This window comes from Apteryx rowi, unplaced genomic scaffold, assembly GCF_003343035.1.
Source record: "Apteryx rowi isolate R43461 unplaced genomic scaffold, aptRow1 scaffold_876, whole genome shotgun sequence".
NCBI classification, from domain to species: domain Eukaryota; kingdom Metazoa; phylum Chordata; class Aves; order Apterygiformes; family Apterygidae; genus Apteryx; species Apteryx rowi.
This window is the reverse complement of record NW_020451178.1, coordinates 106870-119638: the sequence shown is the minus strand read 5'-3', so window position 1 is coordinate 119638 and position 12769 is coordinate 106870. Positions and strand designations below refer to the sequence as shown.

Here is a 12769-nt window from a genome sequence, read left to right as displayed (position 1 = left end):
CAACTAGTATATGTTGTTCAAGAACAAATCATGTCAGACAAATTTAATTTCCTTACACAAAGTACTGGCCCTATTGAGCAGAGGAGAAGTAGTACGTGTAATATATTTGGATTTTAATAAGGCTTTTAAGGCTATTGCACATGACCCACAGTGAGCAGGGTAGATCTAGATGAAAATAAATATATAGTAGGTGCACTTTGGAAAACTTTAGCCTCTACAGAGTAGCTGTCAAAGGTTTACATTTACAAAGATTTTTTTATGTGAAAATAGAAGGATGCATGGAGTGGAGTTTCAAGTGAATTTGTGCTGGGTCTTGTATTATTTGGTATTGTCACTGATACTGGAATAAGAGTATGTGATTCAGATGCAGAATGATCTTGACAGAATGGAGAATAATGATCTGGGCAATAGAGTATTCTGTTTAATAGGGACTACTATGAGGTAGTATGGTTATACGGGAATAATTAAATGCACAAATGCAGGCTAGGAAACACCTGGCTAGATGACAGGTCTGCAAGATAAACTATTTTGTTGGCTTTGCAAATTGAACATAAGTCAGCAATATCACTATACCACTAAAAAAAAAAATACCATCTGCAGATTCTACATGAGAATATTGCCTAAAAAATACCTGAAGTAGTCTTATCATACAACTCAACAGTGAGGTAGGACCTCAGAAGAAATGTGTGTCAATCAGAAGATTCCAAATCATGGCAAAGAAAATGATTAGTGATCCCTAAAACTTGACCTATGGAAAAAAATGGAATAAGTTGTCCTTAAGTTTAAGAAGAGAAGGCTGAAGGGAGTCAGGGAAGACATGACAAGTCTTCATGTATATAAAGAGCTAGGACAGAAAGTGAAGGGTTTAAATTGCAAGAGAGAAAATCCAATTCAGCAAGAAACTTTCCACAGGTGAGGTTGAATACTCACAAGCCACAAATGCAGGAGCACAGCTTTCATGATTTTTTCCTTCTAATGTGTCTAATGGCTTTCATTTTGTGACATTAGTCAAGTGCTGTTAGTATCCTTTTATATGGTTAGTTTTCTATTCCTCTAATCGCTCAAGAAGCTTTTGCACTATTAATTCAGCTTTTCTGAGAGTTAATGTTCAGAACTGAGAGCAGTTTCTCAGCCTGACAAAATGGAATTAATTGTTTTCTGTCTGCTGGAAGTAGCAAGACTGACACATACATCATAGTGATCCTAGGATTCCTGTTTTCACAGTGATGGTACAAAATTGCTTTGTGATTTATTAGTATATACCAGATGCTTCTCTTCCAACATTTTCAGTGAATATGATTACAAAAAGGGTGATTTTGGTCCAAAATCAGGTAGTGTAGAGTTGAATACTTTCTCATTTCTGTCACTGGAGACTTCAAGGTCATTCAGTTCTTCTGTGGAGTTGTCCCAACTCTCTTCTTCATTGACAATATCTCCCAACTCCTGTACCTTCTTTGGGGGTTACTTATGGAAACTTTAATTTGTTCTGAGAGGGTTTATATGGGGAAAGAAATGCCTTAGAATGGCAGACATAAGAATGAGGGTGAGGCAGTATTCAAGGGCTAGAGCAATGTGAGTGATTGATCCTGGGAAACTGTAATGTTTCATGAAGGAAGAAACCCAATTCTTAAACCTATTTTCATATTTTTTTTATTAATCAAACTATGGGCCAGAGTTATTAAAACAATCTTCTACTGTAAAACAGGACTTTCTGTCTACAATGTTACTAACACAGTGCCATTCACGTTTCATTCAAAAATGCAAAGAGGTTGGATCCATGACTGAGCAGCCCTCAGTACTGTTATACTTCCAAGACAGGCTTTCAAAACCAAGTGTATTAGGGGAACATTGCCACAGATGAGATATTGTCCTGAATTACAGGATATCACTCATGAGTGGCTGAAAAAAGAGACAGTGATGAGCAGTTAGGAGCACAGAATTCTTTAAGGTCAAGTGACCATCTAGCCCAGGTTTCTGTCTCCAGAAGTGGCCATAAACTGGTGCGTAAGGAGAGTAAAAGGAAAAGAATAATAGGAAAAGAAGAAAGGAAAGGAAGCAATAGGAAAAGGAAGAGAGTAATAGGAAAAGCATGTATGAAACTTCCCCTCCCATCCTCCCCCCACCTAGCTATTTTCAAGTCAGGGGATTTTCCTGATCCTGACATATTTTGTCTTTTTAGTAATCCTCAGTCGATTTATTTTATTTGTTTTCCAAGTACTTCTTCAGTCTCCCCTTGAACTCATATGAATTTCTTCTACCTACAGAACCTTTTGGCAGAGTTCCCAGGCCTTCTACCCCATTTCTGGAGTCACTTAATGATACATGTCTTTAGAGTCATGATACGACTATTTTATAAGTTAATTAGCCATCATTTTTGATGGCTGCTACAGAAGGCATACATAACTTTGAAAACTTTAAAGAGGTCAGCATTTTTGGAAGAGTCTGCAGCCTCACTGAGTTGTTTCATTTTAAACCCATGGGACCACTGGGATTATACAAGTGATATATTTGGCCTTAATACTTAGATTTTAGAAGTGCTGAGCACCCACAAGTCCAGACGAAAGCAAATTACTGCAGGTTTAGTGTCCCTGCATCTCTTAAAATAGGCTGTTAAAAGTATTGTTGATTCTTGGATTCCAGAGTGTGATTGGCCTTATGGTTAGCATTAAGAGAGAACATTGTTCTTCTCTGTAGTCAGAGCACCTTTGAAAATTGATCATTACAGTGCAATAAAAATGGAAACCATACAATTTCTAGACTCACTATTCATAGTCGTACTATACCTTAATCTTTTTTTGCACTAATTTCAATAAAATGGTAATAATAAGGCTTGCTTACCCTATACTTAAAGAGCAGTTTGGCCCAGGCTGGTGCTGGCAACTTTGAAAAGCGCAACCTAGGATTTTTATATTTCCTGAATTTCAAACATTTATTGTTTTTTTGTTGTTGTTTTTGTTTTGTTTTCTAAAAGAATTGCCATGTTTTATTGAGGCTCCTTCTTCCTGGAGTTCTTTAAACCTAAAGTTGGGGATCAGTTTTTTTCTGAGACTGTGAGAATGGGAATATTTTAACAGTACTTACAGAAGACTAATATACAACTTATGCTTTCTGTGAAAAGGAGACTTTGTGCCCTAATTATCTAATACTTACTCATTTTAGTTGTAGAAGCAGAGAAAAGAAAGAGAGATGAAGCTATCAAAGACCTGGAAACATTTTGGGAATACTTGGAGCCAATTCTGAACAGTGGAAAGCATGGATCAAGCCTCTTTGATGTTGCCAGACTTCATCACCTAGTTAAGGAGAGCTCCTTTCCCCCTGATTGGTCTGACAGTGAAATGCTGGTCAGTGGATTGCTCTGTCACAATGCATGGCACACTTTGGGGTTTGTAATATTTAGCATCAGTTTAGGAATGGCAGGAATTTGAGCTTAGAGGTCTGTGAAGCAGAACCGGAATAGTTAGTATATTTGTAATTTTGAATAAAAATGATTCATCATGTATCCAACAAGTTTATTCAGCATGTAGTCACAAGGAGTCCTTTGAATAAAGATATCTGACTTGGACTTTCTGAACATTAGAGGTCATAGCAGCAGAGTTTATAAACAGTTTGAAGGATTAAATAAATTCAGCATCTTCACATAGACCCAATCTGAATTTTGTAAGAGAGTCTGATGTTGGTATGAAATAACACAAAAATTTTTTTTTGTACTTCTAACAGCAGTTCTACTTACTGAATGTCAGAAAGGTCACATGAGAACAAATTAAAATGAATGCAAGAACACTCTTTGATATAGCTGCTGTTTTAGTCCATCCAGTACTGCTTCTTTTTGTCCTACCCAAAGCATGCCTCTGGTTTATTGCTTACTGTAGCCTGGTGAGTCAGAACCATTACTACTGGCAGAGAAAGTGAACCATTAGAAATATTTTCCAGCCCAGGATCTGAAGTGTGGCAAGGTGAAAGGGCCCAGTGTCTTCCAGTCTACAATGGTGGCAGTAAAAAACATAAACTGCTAAAACAAAATAAAGCAACATTCCATGATTTATCCTACTGTATTTGTGGTTTCTAGTATTAGAGTTAAAGGACAGACTACAGTCTCTGAACATTTATTTATAGTGTATTAAATCTTGTATATAAACAGTCTCGTGATCTAGGAAGTACCCTTGATCCTGAAGGGATCAGAACTGAATTTGGCTAAATCCACAGTGGTTTCTAAGACATTCATTAAAAATGCCTCAATTGTGGAAGCATGTAGAATTGCCATTATACTATTGATGTGGTCTTAAAATATGAAGCCTATTTTGGGAAAAAAGTTCTTTAATCCTGTCTGTCCTCTTCGTAATCACTTCTTTTAGGGGATTGTTGCTATTTATGAATATCCTGTGAGCAGTTATCCTTACTGAAATAGAAAAGAAAAGTTATCTGTCACTGAAATTGTTCTAGGAAGTTGTAGTTATAAATTCGCATTCTTCTGTAACTCAGAATTCAAAGAGCTCTAGAGTAGGCACATCTGTAAATCTTTAAAGAAATAGATGAGAAGAACATAGGTCATGAAATCATGGGTGAATAGAGTACCTCTGTTCTGGTGGACTCCTTGGAGAGTCTCTTGAGTCCTAGCTTGGTGCATCTCTGAAGTCTCAGATACACAGGAAGTCTTGTGACATTGTTAGACATTTGATATAAAAATGATAGAGTATTATAAATAGAAAGTAATCTCAATTTTTAAGATTTCATGTATTTAGAAAGGAAAATATTTCCAAGAATAGTCGTCTTTGTCCAAGCGCCACTCATAGTTAGACTCGGAGAACTTTCTTTTGATGAACCTCTGTGTCTGTTCAGAGGAGAGAGCAAATTGGTTCATAAACCTGTAATTGTACAAACCTTTGCATCTGTCCCACTGAGCAGTGCCAGTTCATGCTACTTGTAACTCTGTAAAAATTCTTATTTAGTTTAAAAAATTGTGCATTCAAAACACTCCAATGCCTTAGTTAAATTTTTCATGTGCTCTAGTGATCACTTGTAAGTAATAGAAATTAATGGAAGGTTTTTATACCACCCCATGCATTTTTCAGAGGAGTATTGAGCTGGAAAAACAAACAAAGGTATAAGAATATTAAGTCTGAAAATCCTGCACTTAGAACTTCTCTCCGAAACATCTTCTCTAGTCTTTAAATACCATGAGAACTGAAACAACTATTTCATAAGTGATCAGTGATTTGGTGTGCTTGTTTTGAAGTGCCATAAAGAGGGCCTGAGTTTGAGAAAGCAGATGCTTGATACTTAAGAGTCATTTATATATTTAATCTGAGTTAAGCATTTAAAGGCAGTTGTGCTTCCTCACTGGGATTCATTTTAGAAAACTTAAAACTGACACATTCATTGTTAGTCATTTTTATAGTCCTTGAGCAAGTGATTGCATCAAGCTTATATACAACACAGGCAATCCAGGATGAGTCAAGTAAAAGCAATGTAATTAATTCTTTCTTGTTGTCACTGAATGCCACCATTCTTGTCATGTGGAAGGAGTCCAAAACCAATAATATACATCAAAAGTTACCATAAATAATTTCTTAAGGCTCTTGGCCAAAGATATCATTGGCATTAGCTTCTCTGACTAGCTGTTTTTCTTCTGAAATTTCATTTTTTGTATCCTGTCTCCTGTGGTTGTGATTCCCATTTTTTAACCTGCTGCTCCTGTGACAGCAGTTGGGTTTAACTAATCTGACTGTTCCTGCCATTAGCAGCTCTCCAACCACTCTCATTAGATTTTACACAGAATCATCCATTTTTGTATTTATCATAGCTCTCTGGGAGGAAAGGAAGGAAAAACATACACTACAGTGATTGTGTTAAGGAAAAAAGAAGAAAATACAAAAAGAATATACTGGCTTTTGCATTATTTTCATATGGCTTGTTCTCATGTTTTCATACTGTGCAAGGTATGAGCCTCTTATAGGCAAACTTCTTAATCCAAGAGGCTTCCCTTACTTTCATGAAAGCAAAATAGTCTTTTATAATAGGCTGTTAACAGTAGTTGTCTAAAATCGCCATCATTACATCTTTTCTGTAATGTCTAGGATGTATAAAAGAAGAATATGGCCAGTTAAAGCCATTGAAACCTGAGGCATGTGGCTTCAGACAGGTTTTTGGTATATGGACAAAACATTTCAGATTCAAAATAGCAGCTAGTGTCAAATTTTTATTCCTTCCAAGACTCAGTGCAATCCACAGTACAGCACCTTAGTAACCTTGTCTCTTTCATTGTCAAATTTTTGCAAATACAGCTTTCTCCCTTTGGAAGTTAGATTTGTATGGTGACGTTCCATTGCTTGTACAGCTTTAGAATTCAGAGTTGAGTTCTAGAGGTGTTCCTTTGTTTTAGAAGGGCAGCAACAATGAAGAAAATAGTAGAAGATGGCATTGATAGGGGCTTTGTGGTTTGGGTTTTTTTTATCTTTTATCCTTCTAGGGCACAGGAATGTTTGACATTGCAAATATGCGTAGGCTGATCATCAATAGAAACATGCATATATATGGTATAGAAAATACAGTATCTTATGCTACCTCCCCTGTTTCTTCCTGTCCAAAATAGGACCTACATTCCTGTTACAAGGGAGCAGACTTTGAATGGCTACTGTTAAATTCAGTTAGGCTTTATACAACTACAGCAACTGGGCAACACTCAGTCTGTACTCTGATGTGATAATGATTAGGCAAGTGAAGATTAGGCCCTGTTTTCTTAAAATAACTCTATAAAACATTTTGAATTAGTGAAGAAAAAGTCCCTTGGAAGATTTTTAAACAGCTGTAGATCTGTTGGTTAGAGAACTAATGAGTCACGTGGTTAAGTTACACAACACTCTTGTATACAAACTTCATCCTTTGCCTCTGATTTTTCTTTCATAGCTTGTATTTGGCACTACGCTGTTTGAAAGCATTGCTTGTTTAATGTATGACTGCCTGGACTGGAAAAGACAGCATTGTAACTACTTGGAAAACACCAAGTTTATTAATGTGCCTGCATTATCAAAGAACAAATTGGCACAATCCCCTATAACAGAGGTAAGGATCCTTTGTGCTTTACCGTGCTTCTTGTAGAGAATTACTAATAATTGGAGAGGATTACCTAACTTCAGTTCTGCAGTCAAAAATTCAGCTTGGACCATCACTCCATGTATAATTTGTTAGGAATGATATTGGGACTTTTGTCTTCAGCACTTAAAACCTCAGAAGAAAATAGCAGAGCACTGGGGAAGCAGAAAAAGGAAAACTTGAAGGATCATACAGGTATTGGCATAAAGTATCAAATGACTTAATTCCTGATGAATATATTTTACAAATTCTCATATCTAAGAAAAACCACTGTGCCTGCACAGAACTACTGTATCTTCTTACAGATCTGTTAACAATCCAAAAAAGATTATTAGTTCTATCTCAGATCAGTTCCCTTATTCTGTCCATGGTAGACAAAAGCTTATGCAGGCAGAAGAAAGCAGCTTGTGGGATGTAAACTTGTGGCAAGGAAAAAATGGGATTACTCCATTCTGTAGCAGTGCTACTGTACGCTCATTTAAAGCATTCATAAAACTGCAACTTACTATTTTCCTCCTTTCAGAAGTTAGGGGGGATTTGTCTCCTCTAATATCAGCCGTATAAAGCATAGCTTCTAGTCTAGGGTAAATAACCAAAGCTAGATGAAATTAATTTCTCCCAAATATTTACATGTGGCAATCCTCAATGGTTCTGAGTTTTTCAAATTCTATTCTGTTCCTTTAGGTAAATCCAGCATCATCAATTACATCTTCAAAGAAAAAAGGGCAAGCAGAAGAAGTTCTGCCAACAGTAATTTTGTCACAGGGTATGTGCAAAAAATTAAAGCACTGGTCTGTAGCTGTTCACTCTGTTTTACCATTCATTCATCTGACAGCACAAATCCCTGAAGTTACTTGTGCAGTAAGCCAAAGGTGTGATTTGATGTTGTGTGGGTAGTTTCTGGGTGAATACATTGTGAAAATCTCTGGAAACTGCCATGGTGGTAACTAAATTCTTTAGAGAATCACTTTGTCTAACTATTCCCAATCACAGCTGGGTTTAAAAGCTAAGCAAACATGGACTTTTTTAGTGTTTTTAAGAAACTGCCTGAAGGTTGAACTGGTCAGTAATATAAACTGGCATTTCTGAAGAAATCTATCTTAGTATGTTGTCTCTTATTACAACAGAGGAAGAAGTTTCTTTTCTGGCTACTTATGTCGACACGAGGTATTATAATGACTTGCTGAGTCAGATTCCTGAGGAATGCATTTCTGTGTCCTTAATCCTGAACTGCATGTTGGAACAGGTGATAATATTTTCTTATTAATTCATGTGGTTCATTCAACTGAGCACTGTTATTATGAATTGATCAAAGACAAAAAAATTCATCTGTTTCAGTCTAAAGTGAGAGATTGTGCATAGAGGAACTGACCACGTAGGTTCAATATACAGGAATTAGGACTCAAAGTGGCTTTCTTCTTTTCCTTTCATATTGTGCACTTACCCTGTATATACAGTGTTATCCCCAAATTATTTTTTCAAGACCGCAGATCCAATATAATCAAATGAGGAAAAAGGTGTCATTTCTTAGCTGAGTCAATAACAAGTTTTCATGTGCTGCAACAATCATATTGATACTGGAAGTTTACTGTTCTACTCGTTATACAAAGATGCCCATCTAGGGCAAGTTTACTACTAGAAGTGGCAGGTATTTATGCTAGTGCTTGACAGGTCTGATTTCTGTCAAGTTCAGGCACAAGTTAGCAACGATCCACAGAATGATTTAGGAATCTTTCTTCTTTTAGAAATTAAATTTCAACATTTTTTTTTTATTTTCTTTTTACTAGTTTATTTGCAATATAATCTGAAAATAAACTCAAGCAAAATTACTCAGGATAAGATTCAACATCTGATATGGAGTCAGTTTTTAATTACCTGTGTACATTAAAAATTCTTAACTTTTCAGGTTGGAAATATATTTCTTCTCATCCTTCCAAAAGTAAAAAATAAGAGAACACATTTAGCTTGGTGTTTTCCATAATCTTTGGAACTAACACAGAGAATTTCAGTTTTGCTGCTTGTGCAAAAATATTATGATTTTCTTTTCTGAGAAAATTTATGAATATGTGCATGTAGCTTATAGGTAGCTTATAGTGAGGTCTGCTTGGTAATTTTAGTGTAGTTGAGCAGTAGTCATACTGTAATTAAAGCTATGATATGTCATGTCTGCTAGGTTATTGCAAGTGAAGAAGACCTTACACCACCTAGCCTGATGGTACCAGAGCCTCGGGCAGATGGACTAGATCATACCATTGCAGATCATATAACCTCTATCCTTCCTTCTCTTCCACTTTCTGACAGTGAAAGAAAGGTTTGTGTTGTCTTTTGCTTGTTTCCTAAACAGACAAATAAATCTGATTATTGGTGTTAATCGCATCTCTCTCTTTCTTATTTAACAGAATCTCTATGACCACTTTTCTTCCCAGTACAGTGAAAAAAAGGCTGTGACCCCCAGGGGCCCTCTCTTATTAAACTACCATGATACTCTGGCTCAACGGTTGCACCTACTGGAGGTATAGTGCTATCTATCATATCTCAACAGTTCTGAAGTCTACAGGCAGTCAGTACTTAACACACTATGAATGATGGAGTGGTGTTTTTACAAAGAAGAATAGGATAGCCCAGATTTTTCCTACTGGATAGGCACACTAACACTTGTATTTAGTCTGCTTAAGATGGAACAGGTTACTGTTACTGACAGAGGACATGGATCACAAAATACAGAGCGCTATATTGATGTCAGTGATCTGTTTGCACTACTAATGAGAGAGTTTAGCTTTTGGCACAGTTAAGTGATATTACAGAACTCTTGGGTCAGTTTAGTCTGACACGGATGAAATTGAGACAGACACTGAGTTATTACATTGATAACTGTGAAATAGCAACTAAACTAGAATAAATAGTAAGAGGTAGAGTCATATAAGAAAATGTACTGAGTTTGTGAGTGAATACAAGAAGTGCATTTGGGTGGACTTAAATGGCAGGAGCATAGTTTATATACAGGACATTGCTGTTTTTCCCAAAATCTAACACAGGCAGAAAGGTTCAGAGTCCACTGCAAGGTTTAGAATTATTTCAAAGTAGAAGTTTCCAGACTTTCTGAATCAACAAACCACTGTGAATTCCTCAAATTTTCCTGAAGTCAGGGTGTAGTTTTACCATTAAACACTGAATATAGAATAGTCTGAAAACAATGCAAGTGATAATTTAATTCTAGATTTCACAGCTGGGCTGCAGACCATCTGCCTGGCTTCCTGGATTACAATTTGTCTGTGGGCCATTTTTACAATCATTGATTAAAATCGCATTTAAAAAAAAGTAGAGCTTGACACATTGAAGGTATTCAAGCAAAAGGCAGGACTGAGTAATCAGAGAGAGATGCTCTTAGCAGACATGTGCTTGAGGTATGGTATGCTTGCTGCAAAGTAAATTCAGGATATAGCACAATGTTTGAGGAAGAAGTAGAGCAAAAAACAGATTTGGGAGATGTGGTCCAGAAAAAAGGTGCCGCAAGTCATGCAGAACACAGAAACGTAACATTAAAAAGAACGAACCTGAAGGATTCTCAAAGAAATCTCAAGAGTTAGATTCTTAAAATCCATAGTGACACTGCTGTCACAGAATGATCAATGGGTTTGTGATCTTCATCGCTATGAGTTGTAGTGCAGACCAACTTAAAGATACATGCAAGGGACCTGATGCCTGTCTGAATAGATCAGTACATGTTTCTGCATTCCAGAAGTTTTGAGTCTGGCTAGCAAAGGCAAATAACTTTAAACGAGTATCCACTGACTATGCCTTCTCTCAGTTATTTTCTTCCGCCTCTCATTTTCCCTGCTCAAAATATCTGATACCATGATTCAGTAAAGCACTCTGAGCACATGGCCAAATTTAAGTATATGTCCCACTGTCTTAAGCACATTCTTATGTATTTTGCTATAAAGACTCTCATTTATTCTTACCTAATTTTTAGAAATCCATTATTGTGAAAATTTACTTTAGCTCTGATATTCTGGTTTTTGTTCCAGGTCCAAGAGGGCTTAAATCCAGAAAATATTGAGCGTGAAATGTTGGACAAACTGCCTCTTACAGAACTTCTCCAGTTCACCCTTCCCTCACCTGAGGACAACACTAAACGCTTGGCTAGAGTTCACGAGCTCATGAATTATTTTACCACTGGTGAATTGATTTGCTTTTTACTGATATTATTTCTTTTTTTGTTGTGGCTGATGATCCTATTATATAGCAGGAATCTGTGGACAAATGTTTTCAGATACCTAAAACCCTTGCAGCATTTCCCAGTTTTCAGTTTCTTGGTTAGACCTTAGCCCACCATAGAAGTTAGGTTAACTTCAGAGCTCAGTTTTATGGTTATTGTGCAAGGCTATACCAGTATTAAGTATTGCATGGCTGAGAGTTGGCAGTATGTCAAAACTCTTATTTATTCAAACATACACATACACACACTTCTGAGAAAGAAAAAGAAGTACTTGTACAAATTGCTATTTTGACCTTAGGGCACAGAATGCATTTTGGGAGACAATGACGTAAACACTGTATTTATTTAGAACACCCTTGTTGTGGAGGGTCACATGTATCTTAAATAGAAGATTTTTCCTGGGAAATAGCAGTGGTTTTCAAAATGTATTCTGTGTAAGTTGCTGATGTTAATAACAAAATGGCTTCTGCAGTAGTCCCTTTATCCAGTCAGCAGAATACACTCACTTCTTCAACCATAATTGCTTCTGCAGTTACCTTTTCTTGGAATATGTATACAACTATGATACACACTGTGAAACAATCACAAAGACTGCATAAATACCCTTTGGTAGTTTTGAATGTTTACTCTATGACTACTAAGAAATCTAATCCAAATCCCTTTGGATTAGATTTTTGCATTTATGCCATCATATAAGGCAAAGGATTTGAAGCTGCTTTCTCTGCTATTCATTTCTGAAATCCCATGTGTTGGATTACTTTACACTGGCTGCATTGTTTCTAGTTGTTGGCGTGTTCATTTTAGGAGGTGTGTCTTAGCTAATAAGGTGTTCTGTATTGCTGTAGCATGCCAACTGGTGGCTATTAGGTTTGATGGTCTTCACTGGACCATACTATATAGCCAAACTCTCCCAATTGTTAACTTTGCTTATAATTTCTTCACTTCTGTGTTTATCAAGGAGATGATTGATTTGTACAGGAGGTGACATATCTAACATTTTCAACATGTATGACGTGTGCTTGGGTGTTTAACTAGCGTAAAGAGCAAACATCAAACTGAAGATACTTGTATAATTTGAGTACTGAACTATCTGCCTTAAAATTCTCATAATTATTGTTCTTATATGGACAGCAATGTGTTCAACCACAAATACAATGTACTGTTGCCTTTGCACTTTGCATAATTCTATGTAAACTACCTGTAAAATTCTGTCTGAAGAAAAAAACCACTTGATACTTGGTTTGAGAAATTACATGAGATAATAAAAATGTTAATGATAATGGAAGCCTTTTCATAAAATATAACTAAAATAACTAGTTGTTAATCTGGTTTGATAAAGTTTACTCAGTGTTTTAAAATCAACATCATTTATATGAAGTTAACGAGCCAGAAGGTATTCAGATGTAGGAAGCACTTCATTTAAGATGGATTAATAGTTAGGCATATCATTTTGCAATTTGG

General features: G+C 36.3%; 1 protein-coding gene across 1 annotated transcript in view; it reads left to right on the top strand.

The window, feature by feature from the left end:
• SPAG17 (sperm associated antigen 17) overlaps window positions 1-12769 on the top strand; it is a 120613-nt gene that overhangs the window by 34946 nt on the left and 72898 nt on the right. Inside the window, exons 7-13 of the mRNA XM_026090733.1 lie at window positions 3160-3341; window positions 6904-7059; window positions 7774-7855; window positions 8217-8335; window positions 9263-9400; window positions 9489-9602; window positions 11118-11268. Coding sequence (XP_025946518.1) covers window positions 3160-3341; window positions 6904-7059; window positions 7774-7855; window positions 8217-8335; window positions 9263-9400; window positions 9489-9602; window positions 11118-11268 — 942 coding nt within the window. The remainder of the gene's footprint in view (window positions 1-3159; window positions 3342-6903; window positions 7060-7773; window positions 7856-8216; window positions 8336-9262; window positions 9401-9488; window positions 9603-11117; window positions 11269-12769) is intronic.